The sequence below is a fragment of the Phascolarctos cinereus genome, unplaced genomic scaffold, assembly GCF_003287225.1.
Source record: "Phascolarctos cinereus isolate Bilbo 61053 unplaced genomic scaffold, phaCin_HiC Scaffold_9;HRSCAF=440, whole genome shotgun sequence".
Taxonomy (NCBI): Eukaryota; Metazoa; Chordata; class Mammalia; order Diprotodontia; family Phascolarctidae; genus Phascolarctos; species Phascolarctos cinereus.
In genome coordinates this window covers 45725289-45739920 of record NW_027556402.1, presented here as the reverse complement: position 1 = coordinate 45739920, position 14632 = coordinate 45725289, and the positions used below count along the sequence as shown (strand labels likewise).

The window sequence follows — 14632 nt, the reverse complement described above, 5'->3', positions numbered from 1 at the left end:
GAAGACAACAGTATTGGTAGTGCCAGTAAAAATAGAATAAAAAAGAATAAAATAAAAATAGGAGAAAATAGAATAAATATTAGATTCTGAAAGCAGTTATGTTTCTTGTGTCCCGACAAAGTATAAAGGAAACATAGAAAGATACATAGAATCCTAGAGCCACCAACCTGATCTATATCATTGTCATTATTTTCCAGAAAATTATTCAGAAGCAAAATAGTGTAAGGAGTTTTATGTTTTACAAGGAATATGATTAAAACTTCATTAGACTGTAGCTCTTTGAGGGTAATGGCTGTTTTAGGCTTTAAAAAAATTCCTAACACTTAGCACAGTACCTGGCTCATAGTAAGTGCTTAAAAAAACTTTATTGATTGTTTTATTATCATGGCTTGCCTTATATAGCCACAATGTTAAGCACAGTTTATTATAAAGACTAATGTTATATCACCTTTGCCCAAAATCTCCTTTATTTGGAGTCAAGGCATAAAAGAGAAATTAAGTATTCCAATTAGTACTCAAGACCTTTTCAAAACAATTGTTACTTAAACCAGGTCATCTATGTCCCCTCATAGCCTTCTCTTCTATTTACTCCTTTGTCTGTGCTCTGTATTGAACTGAAAAGAAAACTACTAATGTTGTTTGAGGAATGCTTTATGACATGCTCTGGGATTTCAGATTTTTTTTAAGTATTTCAACCTTTCAAATATTTCAGCATTTCAACCTTTCAAGGAATATCTATTGATGGTTTATGATTTTCAAAATTTTGAATATGAGGAAATGGGAAGAGGAAGAGAAAAGCAGAGTTTTTGCTGGTCAAAATACATACATACATACATACATACATACATACATACATACATATCCTTGTATCAGTCTCCACTCTCTTCTCCCTACCCACCACCATTTTTCAAAGTCTTTTCTAACAAGACCATGACAGATATTTGGTTCTGTCTCTTTTCCCAGGGTAAGTCTGCAGTGAATTATAGAGTGAGTAGAGACAATTAGTGAAGCCAGGTGAAGGAGAAGAAACCCAAAGCTTTACTGAGCCTTAATTGGTAGAGAGACCAAGATTTTTCTCCACTCTGGCTTTTTAATGAAGAATAATTCACAATGCTTGTCACTCACTCCAAGCTTCCCTGTTGTTAAGAGAACCTCAAAGGCACTGATAACTCTGCAGTTTTACTTACACTCTTGATAGCTGAATCCCGCAGCGTGATCTGTGTTTGCCTCCAGCCATGGCCACCATTTCTCCCCCACAGGGCTGCTCCATGGGTACCATGCTTTCTCATAAACACGTGGAGTGCACCAGAGTGGAACCCAGATACCTTGTGCTTGAATGACAGACACAAATCACCCGAGTTCATGAGGTGGCCAAGAGGCAGCACCAGGCGAGCTGCTTTTCCACTCAGGTCTTTGGGTTCTGAGACGATCAAATACTGTCCACCTAGAATAGGAAGATCAACAACATTGGTATTTTTATACATGTTGGAAATCCTTTCTTTCACATGTGGGTCGCTCTTTCTTTAATCAGAAATCTGTTGGTTGCTAAAGCTGTGTGAACTGTCCTAGACTTTAGGAGATAAAATGAAACATTAAGGTTAAATGATGTTAAAGTTATGTCTAAAAGTCTGTGCTTTAATTTTCTCCTGATGATGTAACTCCTTCTATTAATTTGTGTCAACCCCTTCTTGGCCACTTCATTTTATAGAGCTTTCGAGGCACTAGGAATTAACTTACCTGGGTCACACAGCCACTACACGCTGAGGCAGGGCTTGAATTTAGGTATCTTCTTATTTTATACATCAAGGTAAGGGGATAAAGACAGAAGCAGGTATTAAGTGCCTACTATGCACCAGGCACTGGACTAAGTGGTTTAAAATATTATCCCAATTGATCCTCACAACAACTATGGGGGGTATTATCTCCATTTTACAGTTGAGATTAATAGAGGTTAAATGACTAGCCCAGAGTCACACAACTAGTACTAAGTGTCTGAGGCTGAATTTTAACTCAGCTTTCCATGACTTTACACTTAGTGTTCTATATATTGCACATTTAGCTGCCTCTAGGTAGCTAAGGGCGACCATTTCTTAAGTGATGTCCTTCATACCACTTCCTTTCCACATCATTAATATGCTGCAACCTTCTAATACTCATCAAGCATCTCTTCACTGGTCTTTGAGTCACCTGCAATTTTGACTCTTCTGAAGATATGGTCTTCTAGGATCACGGCATGATGGATGACATCTTAAAAGCCACCTAATCCAACCCTCTTGTTTTACAGATGAGGAAACTGAGGCCAAGGAAGATCAAGTTAAATGTCCAAAGTCACACAGAGAGTTAAGTAGCAGAGTTGGTATTTGAACTCAGGTCCCGCAAATCCCACTGCACCAGGTATCTAGACTTCACTAGAAGAATATTAGTGTTAAAAATACTGGTCCTGATATTGGGAAAACAAAGTGATAAGTGCCACACAAAAGCCAAAAGTTTTTTTTAATTAAAAATCCTGAAAGCCTTAATCTTTTCACCAATTCTTCACTTCAGTAAATGTACCTGTTTCTTCTAGGTCAAGTGACTTCTGTCACTATTATTCACTGTGCTGCACCTTAAGAAAACTGTTGAACAACTTCAACTGATCTACTGATACTTATATTCCACTTAAGCCCTTATCCTATTCTAAATTATACTATTTTTATCTCTTTATATATCTCATCACCCCTAACTAAACTATAATTATAAATTATATACCCAATAATTCCCAGCATACATCATTTCCAATATGTTGGAAGCCTTCTTTTTACTCTTCCTCATTTACACCCTGTAGTTTATCTTAGAGAACCAGGATACAAATGTACATATAATGTATTTAGTGTTTGCTGAATTGATGCTCAATTAGGATCATAGATCCAGAGGTGGAAGGGACCTCAAAAGACATCTACTCAACCCCCTCACATTTTGCAGATGAGTAACCTACAAACCAAGGAGTTTAAGTGACTAGCGCAAGGTCTCAGAGCTAGTAAAAGTCAAGCCCTCTAACTCCAGAGCCAATGGTCATTCCCTCATCTCCAGGGAGATGCTTACCTTGACACTAAGCCCAGCACCCTGTCCAATAGTTCCACAGGAAAGAGTTAAAATTGGTGGTCATTTGACCCCAGCTGTCATAATATCTAAGTGATTTCAGCCCATTTCTAATTTTTTCATGAATTCTAATTCTAACGGCTCTGCCCACTTGATAAATGGTTAAGAAATTGGGTATGTCACAAAGTACACTGGTAGAAGGAATACCCATGTCAATTAGATCATGGAAGCATAGAAGTATCAATATTATTATTGTTATTAATAACAGTAATAATGGCTAGCATTTATCCAGAACTTAAGGTTTACAGGGCAATTGACAAGTATTACCTCATTTGATTCTCACAACAACCTGAGGAGGTAGGTGCTACTATTAACCTCCATTTTATAGATGAGGAAATTGAGACAAAAAAGTTAAGTGACTTTCCCAGAGTCACACAGCTAGTAAGCATCTATGGTGGGATTTGAACTCAGGTCTTCCTGACTCTGAGGCAGCTAGGTGGTACAGTGGATAAAGCAATGAACTTAGAATCAGAAAGACTGACCTTTGTGAGTTCAAATCTAGCCTCAGACACTTACTAGCTTGTGTGACCCTGGGAAAGTCGCTTAACCCTGTTTGCTTGTTTCTCATCTGTAAAATGAACTGGAGAGGGAAATGGCAAACCACTCCAGTATCTTTGCCAAGAAAATCCCAAATGGGCTCATGAAGAGTCAGACACAACTGAAATAACTGAGCAATAGTAGCAAAACTTCCTAATTCTAGGCTCAGCTCTCTGGTCGTTGTGCCACCTAGCTGTATCAAAAACTAGAAAGAAGATTCAGAGTATCCTCTTCATATACCAAAGGCATGGGCATGTAGGACCAGGAGAGGAAGATTAGACTGGTATCATGGTGAGTGCTACATTAGAATCCATTAAACACCAGAGGGGGAAGGCCTTTGATCTATTGGTAGATCTTCTATGAAGACATGGACAAAAATCATACAGGAGGACAAAGTCTGATTGATTTGTGACCTGTACTACTAATATCTGTGAAACCATGGATCCATTGAAAACAGAACTCCTGCTTGCCCTCACCTCTCCTACACTTGTCATACCAAAAAAAATCACAACAAAACGGTAACAATTATGAAATAATTTTAATAAAAATAATAAAATAAAAGTTGCAATAAAAATCCCATAATCTTAAGCATTTGCATGAAAATAGAAAAGTCTTTCCATGTGTCAACTTTTGACTAGGCACAGGTATTCAGGCTGTCTGGAGTGTGAGATTATTGTGGGTAGATAATGTTCAATTTAAAAAAAGACAATAACTAGGATTATCTTAATCCTCCCTGGAAATGGATACTAATACTCTCAATCTGCTCCTTGGTGAATGCAAACAAGAGGGTCTTATAGAGCAAGTCAAACTAATAGCAATTTGAAATGATCTTTTTGCAAAGGCTGCCAGAACTTTGGAGTCTCACTATGATAAATGAGGCTACTATTTATCTCACTTTGTCTTTAAGGTATCTGAACGATGTCATGGAAAAAATTCTTTCACTTTGAATGGAACAGGAGGGCTTATTTTTCTTCAAAAGCAGGAATAATAGCCTAAGGGGAAAACCTGATCCCTTTTTCCCCCACCCAGCAAAGCAGGTTAAGAAAATAAATGAGAACTCTTGTCTGTTAGGACCTATTGGCTTAAAAAATGTTTTGGAAAATATTTTTCAAAGATATTAATGACATTTCTGTAAACATGAAAATGCTGCATAATATGATGAGGAAAAACTCAGAGGAATTTGAATTAATCTCTTTATAGAGGTTAAATTACAGTAATTTAGATTAACTTCTTGACAGAAAGCCATATTGCTTTGTAGATTGAGAGCTCTCCTGTGAGTAAGCAAGACCTGGGTTCAAATCCTGCTTCTAATACATACTGATCATAGGGTCAAGTCATTTAATTTCTCAGTGCCCTAGGCAACTCTCTAAAAAAGGGGTTCTTCGCTTTTTTTGGGTCATGGTCTTTATGGGAGTCTGATGAAGCCCGTGGATGGACATCTTTTCAGAATGTTTTAAAATGCATAAAATAAAATACAAGATGACAAAGGAAGCCCATTATATTGAAATAAGGGTGTAATTTTTTTTTCTTCGAAGTTCATAGATGCCTTGAAATCTATCCATGGATCTCTTGAAGAGCCCATGGACCCCAGGATAAGAGCCACTGTCTTGTTTTTTTGTTTTTTTTTTCCACATAAGTCATGTTGTGAAAGAAGAATCAGAAGAAAAGGGGGGAAAAAACTACAAGAAAGGAAAAAAAAGCAACAACAAAAAGTGAAAATAGTATGTTTCAATCTTAATTCAGACTCCATAGTTCTTTCCATCATGGGTCTTTTGGAATTGGCTTGGATCATTGTATTGCTGAGAAGTCTATCAAAGTTGATTATCGCACAACGTTGCTGTTACTGTGTACAATGTTCTCCTGAGAACCACTGTTCTAAGACAAATTTTAGAACACATGAAGACCTACTTTGGTAGGGCGAGTTTCCTCACCAAGAGGACCTAATATATATGAAATCACAGGTCCCATTCCCTCTCCATCAAAAAACACCCACGAATCTATGTTTTGTTTTATAAATTTCTGATTTGTATCTATTGTACAAAGGGAATTCCATCATGACCACTGAGTAGACTTTGTAGTTTGGGATGATTATGCTATATTTCCCAACTACAAAATCAGTTGAAGGATCCATGATGTTTGTTATGCATTCGCCACTGCCCCCCCACCACCCAAAATACCAAAACTCTACAGAGTAATATCCTCTAATAAGAAAGACGTGTGGATCATAGGATGCCAATCAGTTCCTTCAAATCAAGTGACAGGAAACAGTAATAGGAGGTCTAAAGTACTTTTACTTTTCTAACATTCAATTAACCATTTAGTCAAAGTCTAACAAAATGGTTTTCAATAAGCTTGTGACTGGAGGTGATCTTCCACCCACAAAGAAAGGCAGATAGAGTGGCTGGAAAGAACTGGGACTCATAACCTGGGCTCACACCCATCTCCTGAGGGTCAAAGTCTTTACTTGGGGTACTCCCAGGGTCATTGTAAGGATAAAATGAGATAGTATTTGTAAAGCATTTAGCAAATCTAGAAGCATTATACAAATGCTAGCTAATTATGATTATTTTTATGTTGATAATTGTAGCTCTTTGTCATTAATTTCCTTTATAATTTTATGTATTATATTTTATGCATTTGTACTCATTCCATAGGCTTCACTAGGCTGCCAAAGGTCCGTCATCCACTGACCTTAAGGTATTCTGTCTACTTACTGCACCATAATGTCTCTCTTCCCTTTCCTAATTACACTAACTATATTTAGAGATTTATCCCACCATGTACAACCTCTCATCAGCATACTCCACTTTCCTGCCAGGTAGGATCAGTGGGCATGGGAATGCCAATCTTCTGTTCTCAAGCCCTTGACATCTAGAAATTTTCAATTACAATAAAAAAATGAAAAATAATCGAGAATCAATACCATATACAAAATAGTCTTCTGACAAGTTGTGAATATGTTGAATTCGTACAAAGCAAGCCATACTTTTACACATACTGATGGGAACTAATTATTTAGAGGAAAACTGTAACAAATCCTTTTGTAAATTAAAGCACCCTTTAAAAAAAAAAACAACAATGCTCCCTAATTTATTTTGTTAGTTAAGGGTTTTACACATCAGATTTTCTTACAACAGGCTCAAAGTATTATTTATTAGTGTTATAATCATCACCATCATTTTCCTACTAGTACTATCTATTAAACTGACCACTTCCAGAAAGGCAGCTTTAAGCAACTTTCAATTTTATGTTGTTAATGAATCGAAGGTACTTAATATATCTGCAATCTGCAAAGCTGATGCAAGCACCATCCCTCTCAGTAACTATGGATGGTAATGAGGGTCCCAACTAGCCTATGGTACAATCGGGAGCCATGAGAAGACTGCAAAGACTTTTTAGACATAGTTATGCCTAAAAGAACAATTCAGAAGAATTCTGTGAAATAATCAAGCCATTCTTGGGAAAGGCTCAGAAAAGTCAAAGATGGCAAACCAACACAAACCAGGATTCCAGAAGGCTGAAGATAAAGCAAGTTACCTACCTCCTTCCAGGGACAAGACAAACTTAAAATGCAGGAAGGGATATAGATTTTCAGTCATGATCAATGTGGAGATTTGTTTGGCTGCATTATACCGATTTGTTATGAGGCTTTTTCTTTTCCTTTTATTTGTTCAATTGGGGTGGGGGTTGGGAGGGAGGAAAAATGCTTACCAAAAATAAGAACAAACATTTTTAATTCAAACAGATTGTAGACCAAGGCAGGGATTATTAAAAATTAGACATGATATTTTGTGCAGTTTAACATAAGTCGTTTTTAACCCTTAAAGTGCTCTATAAGCATATTATCAAACAAAATCTAGTTTTAGTTTCTAGAATACTTTGGAAGGATGTGTGTGTGTATGTGAGAGAGATATGCGTATATACATGTGTATTTGCATATATATGTATGTATATATGTATGTGTATGTGTATATACACACACACATATATTTTTTTTTCTTCATCCCTAGCACTTGGCACAGTGCCTGGCACACAGTAAGCTTTTAATAATTGCTTCTCTGCCTGATGGACATTTTTCTGTTTAGTTTCAGTTAGATTGACAGGTAGTATAGGGTCCTCTCTTCTTCCACTTTGTGTGTGCACATATAGATGAATATATGAGCACTCTTTGCTCTCACTTGGTATATGCTATATATGTTATTTTGAAACCCAGGAGTGTCTATAAACAGATTATACAATATATTATTTATTTAGAGGTTTTTATTTCTCCCCTCTTCTAACATGTCACGTTGTTTCTGCTTGGCCTTGAATGATGATTTCACAAAAAAATTCCCAGTTTAATTTGTTTGTTGTTAGCTGGGTATTTTAAACATCGAGGAAGCAAACCAAATCATATGTGTTTCTGCTTCCTAAAAAGGAAGGGATAAAGACGGACTACATAAAATGCTACTCAATACTGAGGTTTTAGATAAGGAAAAAAATATGGCAAACTTAGAAGCTTTCCAGAGGGCCATTTCCAGAGCAACTCACCTAGTGAAAAGCTTTGTCCTAGTCCTGGTGTACATGATGGCGGATGCTTATAAGATTGAATCTCTCAGACTACTCTAGATTGGAAATCTTCAGAATTTGACATGAGTTACTTTGGAGGATTTTCTATTTTCAAACCCTGGTCTTCTCATTCAGTCAGAGGTGCCCCAACTGGCTCTGTCCACTGACTAGCCATGTAGCTTTGGACAAATTACTCAATCTCTCTGTGTCCCAGTTTCTTCAAATGTATTAGACAGCCAATGCCACCTGCCCTACCTTGCACCAATGCCACTTGAACCTATGTTGCAGGGGTGCTTACTGTAAGAATCGGTTGAGATAATTCAAGGTAAAGGGCTTTGAAAAGTGTCACATAAAAGTCAGGTCATGTATGCAGTGAAAGAACAGAGGGTTCCAATCGTGCCTCTGTCACATACTGCTTGTGTGGTCTCAAGGCAAGTAAGTCACTTAACCTCTGTGAACTTCATTTTCCTCATCTGTACAATGACTACATAGCCTCAAAGATTCCTTATCACTCTAAATTTATGATTTTATAATCTTCTATTATTACAATTGCTTCACAAGCCTCTAGGCAGATGGAACCTTATATCCAAGATGATGCCACTAAACGCTTTTACCTGCTGGATCTCTGGATGGTTCCCAGTGTAAATCATCATCTTTTTCCCTGATCCATCCACAAAGACCATGATCAAAGCTGCAGCTGTGGATCAGAACACCTAAAGGAAAGGAGTAAAACAACTCAGTGGATCACAAGAACTAATGCCTGAAGAAAACTCTAAGATGATTGCATTTTCCCCAAAATTCAAATTCCCTTTCATCTTCTCCTTCCCTCTTTCTGCTCCTTCACCATCCCAACTTTGACTCAACCATCTCTCTGAGACCAAATTGGAAACTGCATGAATCCTCTCCCAACACAACTGCCAGCTGAGGCCATTTGTAAGAAGAGACTACAGAAAGTGGTGCCAAGTTCTGACAACACAATTTAGATGCTGCTAGATTCCATTAAACACCAAAGAGAATGGGTTCAAGTGCCTTAACTTCAGAGGAAACAAAGGTGGTGTGAAAAAATCAGAATACATAGCATTCCCGGGAGTCAACAAGTGAAGATTTGAAATAACCATCCTTGGAAAGGGGAAAAAAGGAATAAAAGCTCATTAACATGTAAATAGGGATGCTGGAATCTACCTGGATCATCTCTGGCTTCATCTTCTGCACTGATCCCTCTTTCAATTTCAAATATTTCAAACAGGTCATTGTTCACTCCAGGCTGGCGAGGAACTGCAAGAGAAAGTCATTTTTTTTTAAATGAAGGCGGTAGATAAGGAAGTAGGTCACTAAGTACCATTATCTTTAATGAGGGACAGAGAAAGAATGCCTAAGGCATTTTACTCCTCTTGGAGAACCCAATATATTTAATTACATTGCCCATGGAGATTCATAAACTTTGCTCTTCAGTGATTTATGATGTAAGAGTTATCTGAGCACAGTAAAAATTGATTTTCAAAGTTTCTAAACTTCTATAGAAAAAAAAACCTAAAAAGTCTTCAACTGGACAGTGTTTTATTAACAAATGTTTTGGCCTTGAACTTGCTAATTTCTAATCAAATGTGTCAAACTAAAAGGCCTGTCTCTGAAAGAGATGAATTATCAGAGCCCCTGAATTCAAGCTGTGTTAAGCAGAAAGGACTGCAATTATAATGAATGTGGAAATGTTACAGTCTACATTGTTTACAGTAAAAAATCCTTTGCAATGAAAACTAATGGCAAAGGACCGGGATAGAGTTTGTTTCCTGATGGAAGTTAGAAATGACTGCTACCTGACCTAAAAATCTGCCTAAGATCATCGATGCCACTTTTCAAAATGAAATGCACTTGGAGGTAGGAATGTTTGTAGGAGCCTGTTTCAGGGCACTCTCCCCAGGTGCTGAAGTGGTGGAAGGGTTAGGAAGATGGGAGGAAGAGAGAGAGAAAAAAAAATATGTTTTTATTTCTGTTCTTGATGTATCTTCTTGGTAAATATCCCTTTGTAAAAGTTGTATTTTTTAAAACAATTGTTTCTTTTAAATTAACTATAACTAGAAAATATGAACCTAAAGAACCAGGAAGCTGGCAGTTATTAGACCCTCAGCTTGTTCATTTCCATGTTTCTTGTCTTAGGTTCCTACTGCTTTTCCCTGACACCTGGGAACCATCTGATTTAGCATCTGATTATGCACAACTACACACTCAAATACTGAGAAAGGGAAATGTTCTTTAGAAAGCAGAAACATGAAACCATGAGGACCCCTTCACATTCCTCGAGCTTTGGATTCTAGGGCCAGCAGAAGCAGTATGTATATAGATTTACCATAAATACTCTTGAGCCTGCACTGAACTGTTATAAATAGGATTAAAATCCCATATAGCCTTTGTTAGAGGGCAATTTCACAGACACAAATGTCTTTAGGATGCCTTATAGCCTCTTTCCATACAGCGTGACCATGCTAAATTTAGGTCTTAAAATACTACTTTCAAAGGTTAAAAAAAATACATCAAACTTCTATTGATCCAAGATATAGTCTAATAATCCCTCTCTTTTTGAGAAGAAAGTCTCTATCCACATCCCTCTCCTGGTAAACTTATGGCTGGAAACTATGAAACAAAGGCATAGCTGACAAAAAGAAGCATGTAAGACACACAACTTTTTTCTTTCTAAAGCAAAGTCAACTTCTTTGGCCCCTTCAGTGTGGTATTTTCCATGACACAAAAGAACAATTCTGCAGCTGTTTGTGTGAAGGGGAACTGGCCAGTGTGGGGCCCAGTCCTCAGACCATGTGCAGGAGGGTTCTTTGAGCTACCTATCACCCCACAGGTGATTTGCTGGAATCTGAAAATGGAAATGTGTGATAGTACATGGAGGGGCCTATCCCAAATTCAGATTATGATATGCAATAATTTGACTATTTCCTAGTGGCTTACCACAGAATTAAAAATGCCTTTTAGGGGCAGCTAGGTGGCGCAGTGGATAGAGCACCGGCCCTGAAGTCAGGAGGACCTAAGTTCAAATCCGGCCTCAGACCAAACACTTAACACTTACTAGCTGTGTGACTCTGGGCAAGTCACTTAACCCCAATTGCCTAAAAGCAAAAATAAATAAATAAATAAATAATAAAAATAAAAGCCTTTTAATTGTCTGCTGATGCCAATTAAACCCACCATCACCATTTCCCAGCCACCTCTCCCTTGAAGAACCTAGCCTTTCTCACCGTTGAAGATCCCTCCACCCCTGAAGCTCCTTCCTCTGATTGGTTAGTTCCTCTTGGAATCTCCATCTTAAGAGCCTAAGCTAGCCATGTTCCCTCCTTCACTCCTCTTCTGGCTCTGTTTCTGGCTCTTCCTTTTTTACTTCTAAATGGATACCACCTCCCCATCAACCCCACTTTCAGCTTGGAATTGTCTTTCTTTTTGTTTGCATACTTATTCCCAACATTTAGCACACTACCTGGCACTTAATAATTGCTTAATCAATGTTTGTTGACTCAATTCAAAGAGGTGACACTGGGAGTGTATACAAAAGACTCCAACAGGAGGAACTTGAGTTATCTCTCAAATGAACTTTTCCTTTCTCTGGCTCTGGAGTGTTTATTCTTCCTTAATCCTAATTCTCCTAATTGGAGCCAGAACTTTCTCTACCAATGCAGTTCAGCACGTGCTCTGCAAATTATAGCCTCAGAGAGTTGCCAGTGGTACTAAGAATTAAGTGACTTCAGTGCCGTAGGACCATCATGGGTCAGAGGCAGGACTCTAACCCAGGCAGCTTCTCAATAGAAATATTTCAAAACAAACACAAATGCTTTCTCTCATGCTTTCAAGCATAACACTTTAGCTAATCAAACAAAAACTTTTAATGCCATTTCACCAATATTATTTAGGTGGATTAAACCCAAACATAGAAGTCCTAGAATTCACAAACATGTAAGAGTTTTGATAAATGTGTCTAAGGATAACAAGTTCATTACTACATTATATCTTTAGAATTACACCCAAATTTCCTCCAAACTGTATCATCTTTAACATAGGCATCCTCTGTGTGGATGTGGCGTGGTCTGGCTTCTCTTCTCTTTGTTTTTGTTGGAGTCATTTCTACCACTTCATGCATTCCACCAGAGATTGTGATGTGGGCTGGGGATCAGGACAGGAGCAAAGGAGGGTGTGTCAGGAAGCATTGTATATTGGATAGGGAGCTGACCTTGGTGCCAGGAAGACCTAGGTTAAAGTTATGTCTCTGCTGTTGTTGTTCAGTCGAGTCCAATTCTTGGCAAAGATACCGAAGTGGTTTGCCATTTCCTTCTCCAGCTCAATTTGCAGAAGAGGAAACTGAGGCAAACAGAGTTAAATGACTTGCACAGAGTCACACAGCTAGTAAGTGTCTGAGGCCAAATTTGAACTTGGGAAGAGGAGTCTTTTTGACTCCAGGCTGGCACTGTATCCACCACCTAGCTGCCCCTTACTTATGCTTGGAAGTTGCAGAAAAGGTACCAACCTGCATTGGTAGATGGAAGTTTACTCACCTGGAAGTTCACAAAGAAAACACACATTTAGTTCCTATACACACACACACACACACACACACACACATATATGTATACATATGTATATCTGTGTGTATAGGCACACATACCCACAGATACACATAAACACCAATATATGAAGAGTTCCACTCCTACTGAGCATACGTGGGGATATGCCTGAAGAGTTATGTAAAATAGACTTAAGTTTTGAGTAATTTCCCCTAGAGCTACAAGGTAAGGGTATGAAAAGTCAAAGAGTATGAGGAAAAAGAGCCTGAAATCTCTCTTTAGGGGTCAGGCTCATGCAAAACAGAACCTGGTCTGCATGAGTGGGCAGAGATGGGCAGAAGAGGATGAGAACACACACACACAGAGCTAAAACATTTTTCTTCTTCAATTGAACACAAAAAGAATATAAAAGAAAGGTGGTTTGTTGTTGTTATTGTAAGTCAAAGTGGGGGGTAGTAGAAAGAACAATGGACTTTGCATTAGGAGGCTCTGAGTTCAAATCCTGCCTCTGACATTTCCTGGTTGTGTGACTCATTTGTAAAATGAGGACAGCAATAGCACCTGCCTCAGAGGATTGGTGCAGAGGTCAAATAATACACACAGAAGGCTCTTCAGATCTGAGAGCCTTACAGAAGTTAGTTATTATGCCTACAACAGTATTATTTTTGACAGACATCTATCTGTTAGATTTAAAATAAGAGAGTAACAGGTTCAGAGGCAAATGTTAGAGGTTCTCAGCCCTCTTTTATGATGTATATGAAATGAGGGGCAGCTAAAGAAATCACTTCTACATATAAGCGATTTCTTATAAGAAACTCAAATTTAGGTGTAGTCCATTAGTCTCCTCCCTCTCCCTCCTCACTCCCCACAAATGGAGCTTCATGAATACATATCTCTGGTGAGTTCTTTAACATTAAAATAAATTTAGATCATGAGAGGATGCTTATTATTTAACATTATGAAATATAACAACTTGAAGGAATTACACACAAGCACACTATGAGAATGTTCAAGGAAGGCTTTTTACATCCATAGTGGAATGTAGATTGGTTCCACAGACAAGCCAAACGAAACTCTTTTCTCTAATGCTTAAGACATCTTTTCTCCCCCTTGAAATGGTCACACCTTACCCATAATGGGCAGTTTAGAAAGACAGTCTGAATTAGTCTGGATTAAGGAATTGTAATTCCATCACTTTCGGATGTGTGCAATAACTTGAACTTGAGTCTAATAGAGCTCTTTAGGGGAATTTCGATACTTGCAATTTTGATGATCACTTCCAGCTTCCCAATACTACAGTCTTAGGGTTCTGCTATTTGTAATTAGCATACTAATTATATACGGGGTGTCCCAGAAGTTCTAAGGAAGCTATTAAAGTTTAAAGCTGCCCTGAGATTTCTGGGACACTCTGTATAAATGGATTCTTCTAAATTTAGAAAATACCTTCAAGTATTTTAAACAATTCCCTACCATCTTGTTTACACTGTTAATTTGCACTTGACAAGCTCAACTATAGCCAAGCTTCTTCCTGAATTAATATAGACTCCATATTAGGACAATCTGAATTAGTAAGGATTTGTAGTATTTATATAATCGTGGAATATTTTAGTATTCAGTTTACCATTACAGGCTACATATTTATAAAAAGATTATACACAAAAGACATACATAGCTTAGATACAAGAAAAAAAAGCTAGACCTGGGATTTCATGAGTGTGAGGACCTTCCTGTGAATAATGTGCCCTCCCCATGTAGCCTGACACTTTCTTTGCTATTTATAGTTTTTAGGATTTGCCTGGGGGCATTGAGAGGGTTACTTGCTTAGCTTCACACAGCCAGTGTGTATGCATCAC

General features: G+C 37.9%; 1 protein-coding gene across 8 annotated transcripts in view; it reads right to left on the bottom strand.

The window, feature by feature from the left end:
• The window catches only part of NPNT (nephronectin), a 112989-nt gene that overhangs the window by 5452 nt on the left and 92905 nt on the right, over positions 1 to 14632 (bottom strand). For all 8 annotated transcript variants that reach the window (XM_078148984.1, XM_020974750.2, XM_020974752.2 and 5 more), the window contains 3 exons: positions 9406 to 9498; positions 8838 to 8936; positions 1188 to 1444 (listed from right to left, as the gene is read on the bottom strand). In XM_078148984.1, the coding sequence (XP_078005110.1) occupies positions 1188 to 1444; positions 8838 to 8936; positions 9406 to 9498 (449 nt within the window). The remainder of the gene's footprint in view (positions 1 to 1187; positions 1445 to 8837; positions 8937 to 9405; positions 9499 to 14632) is intronic.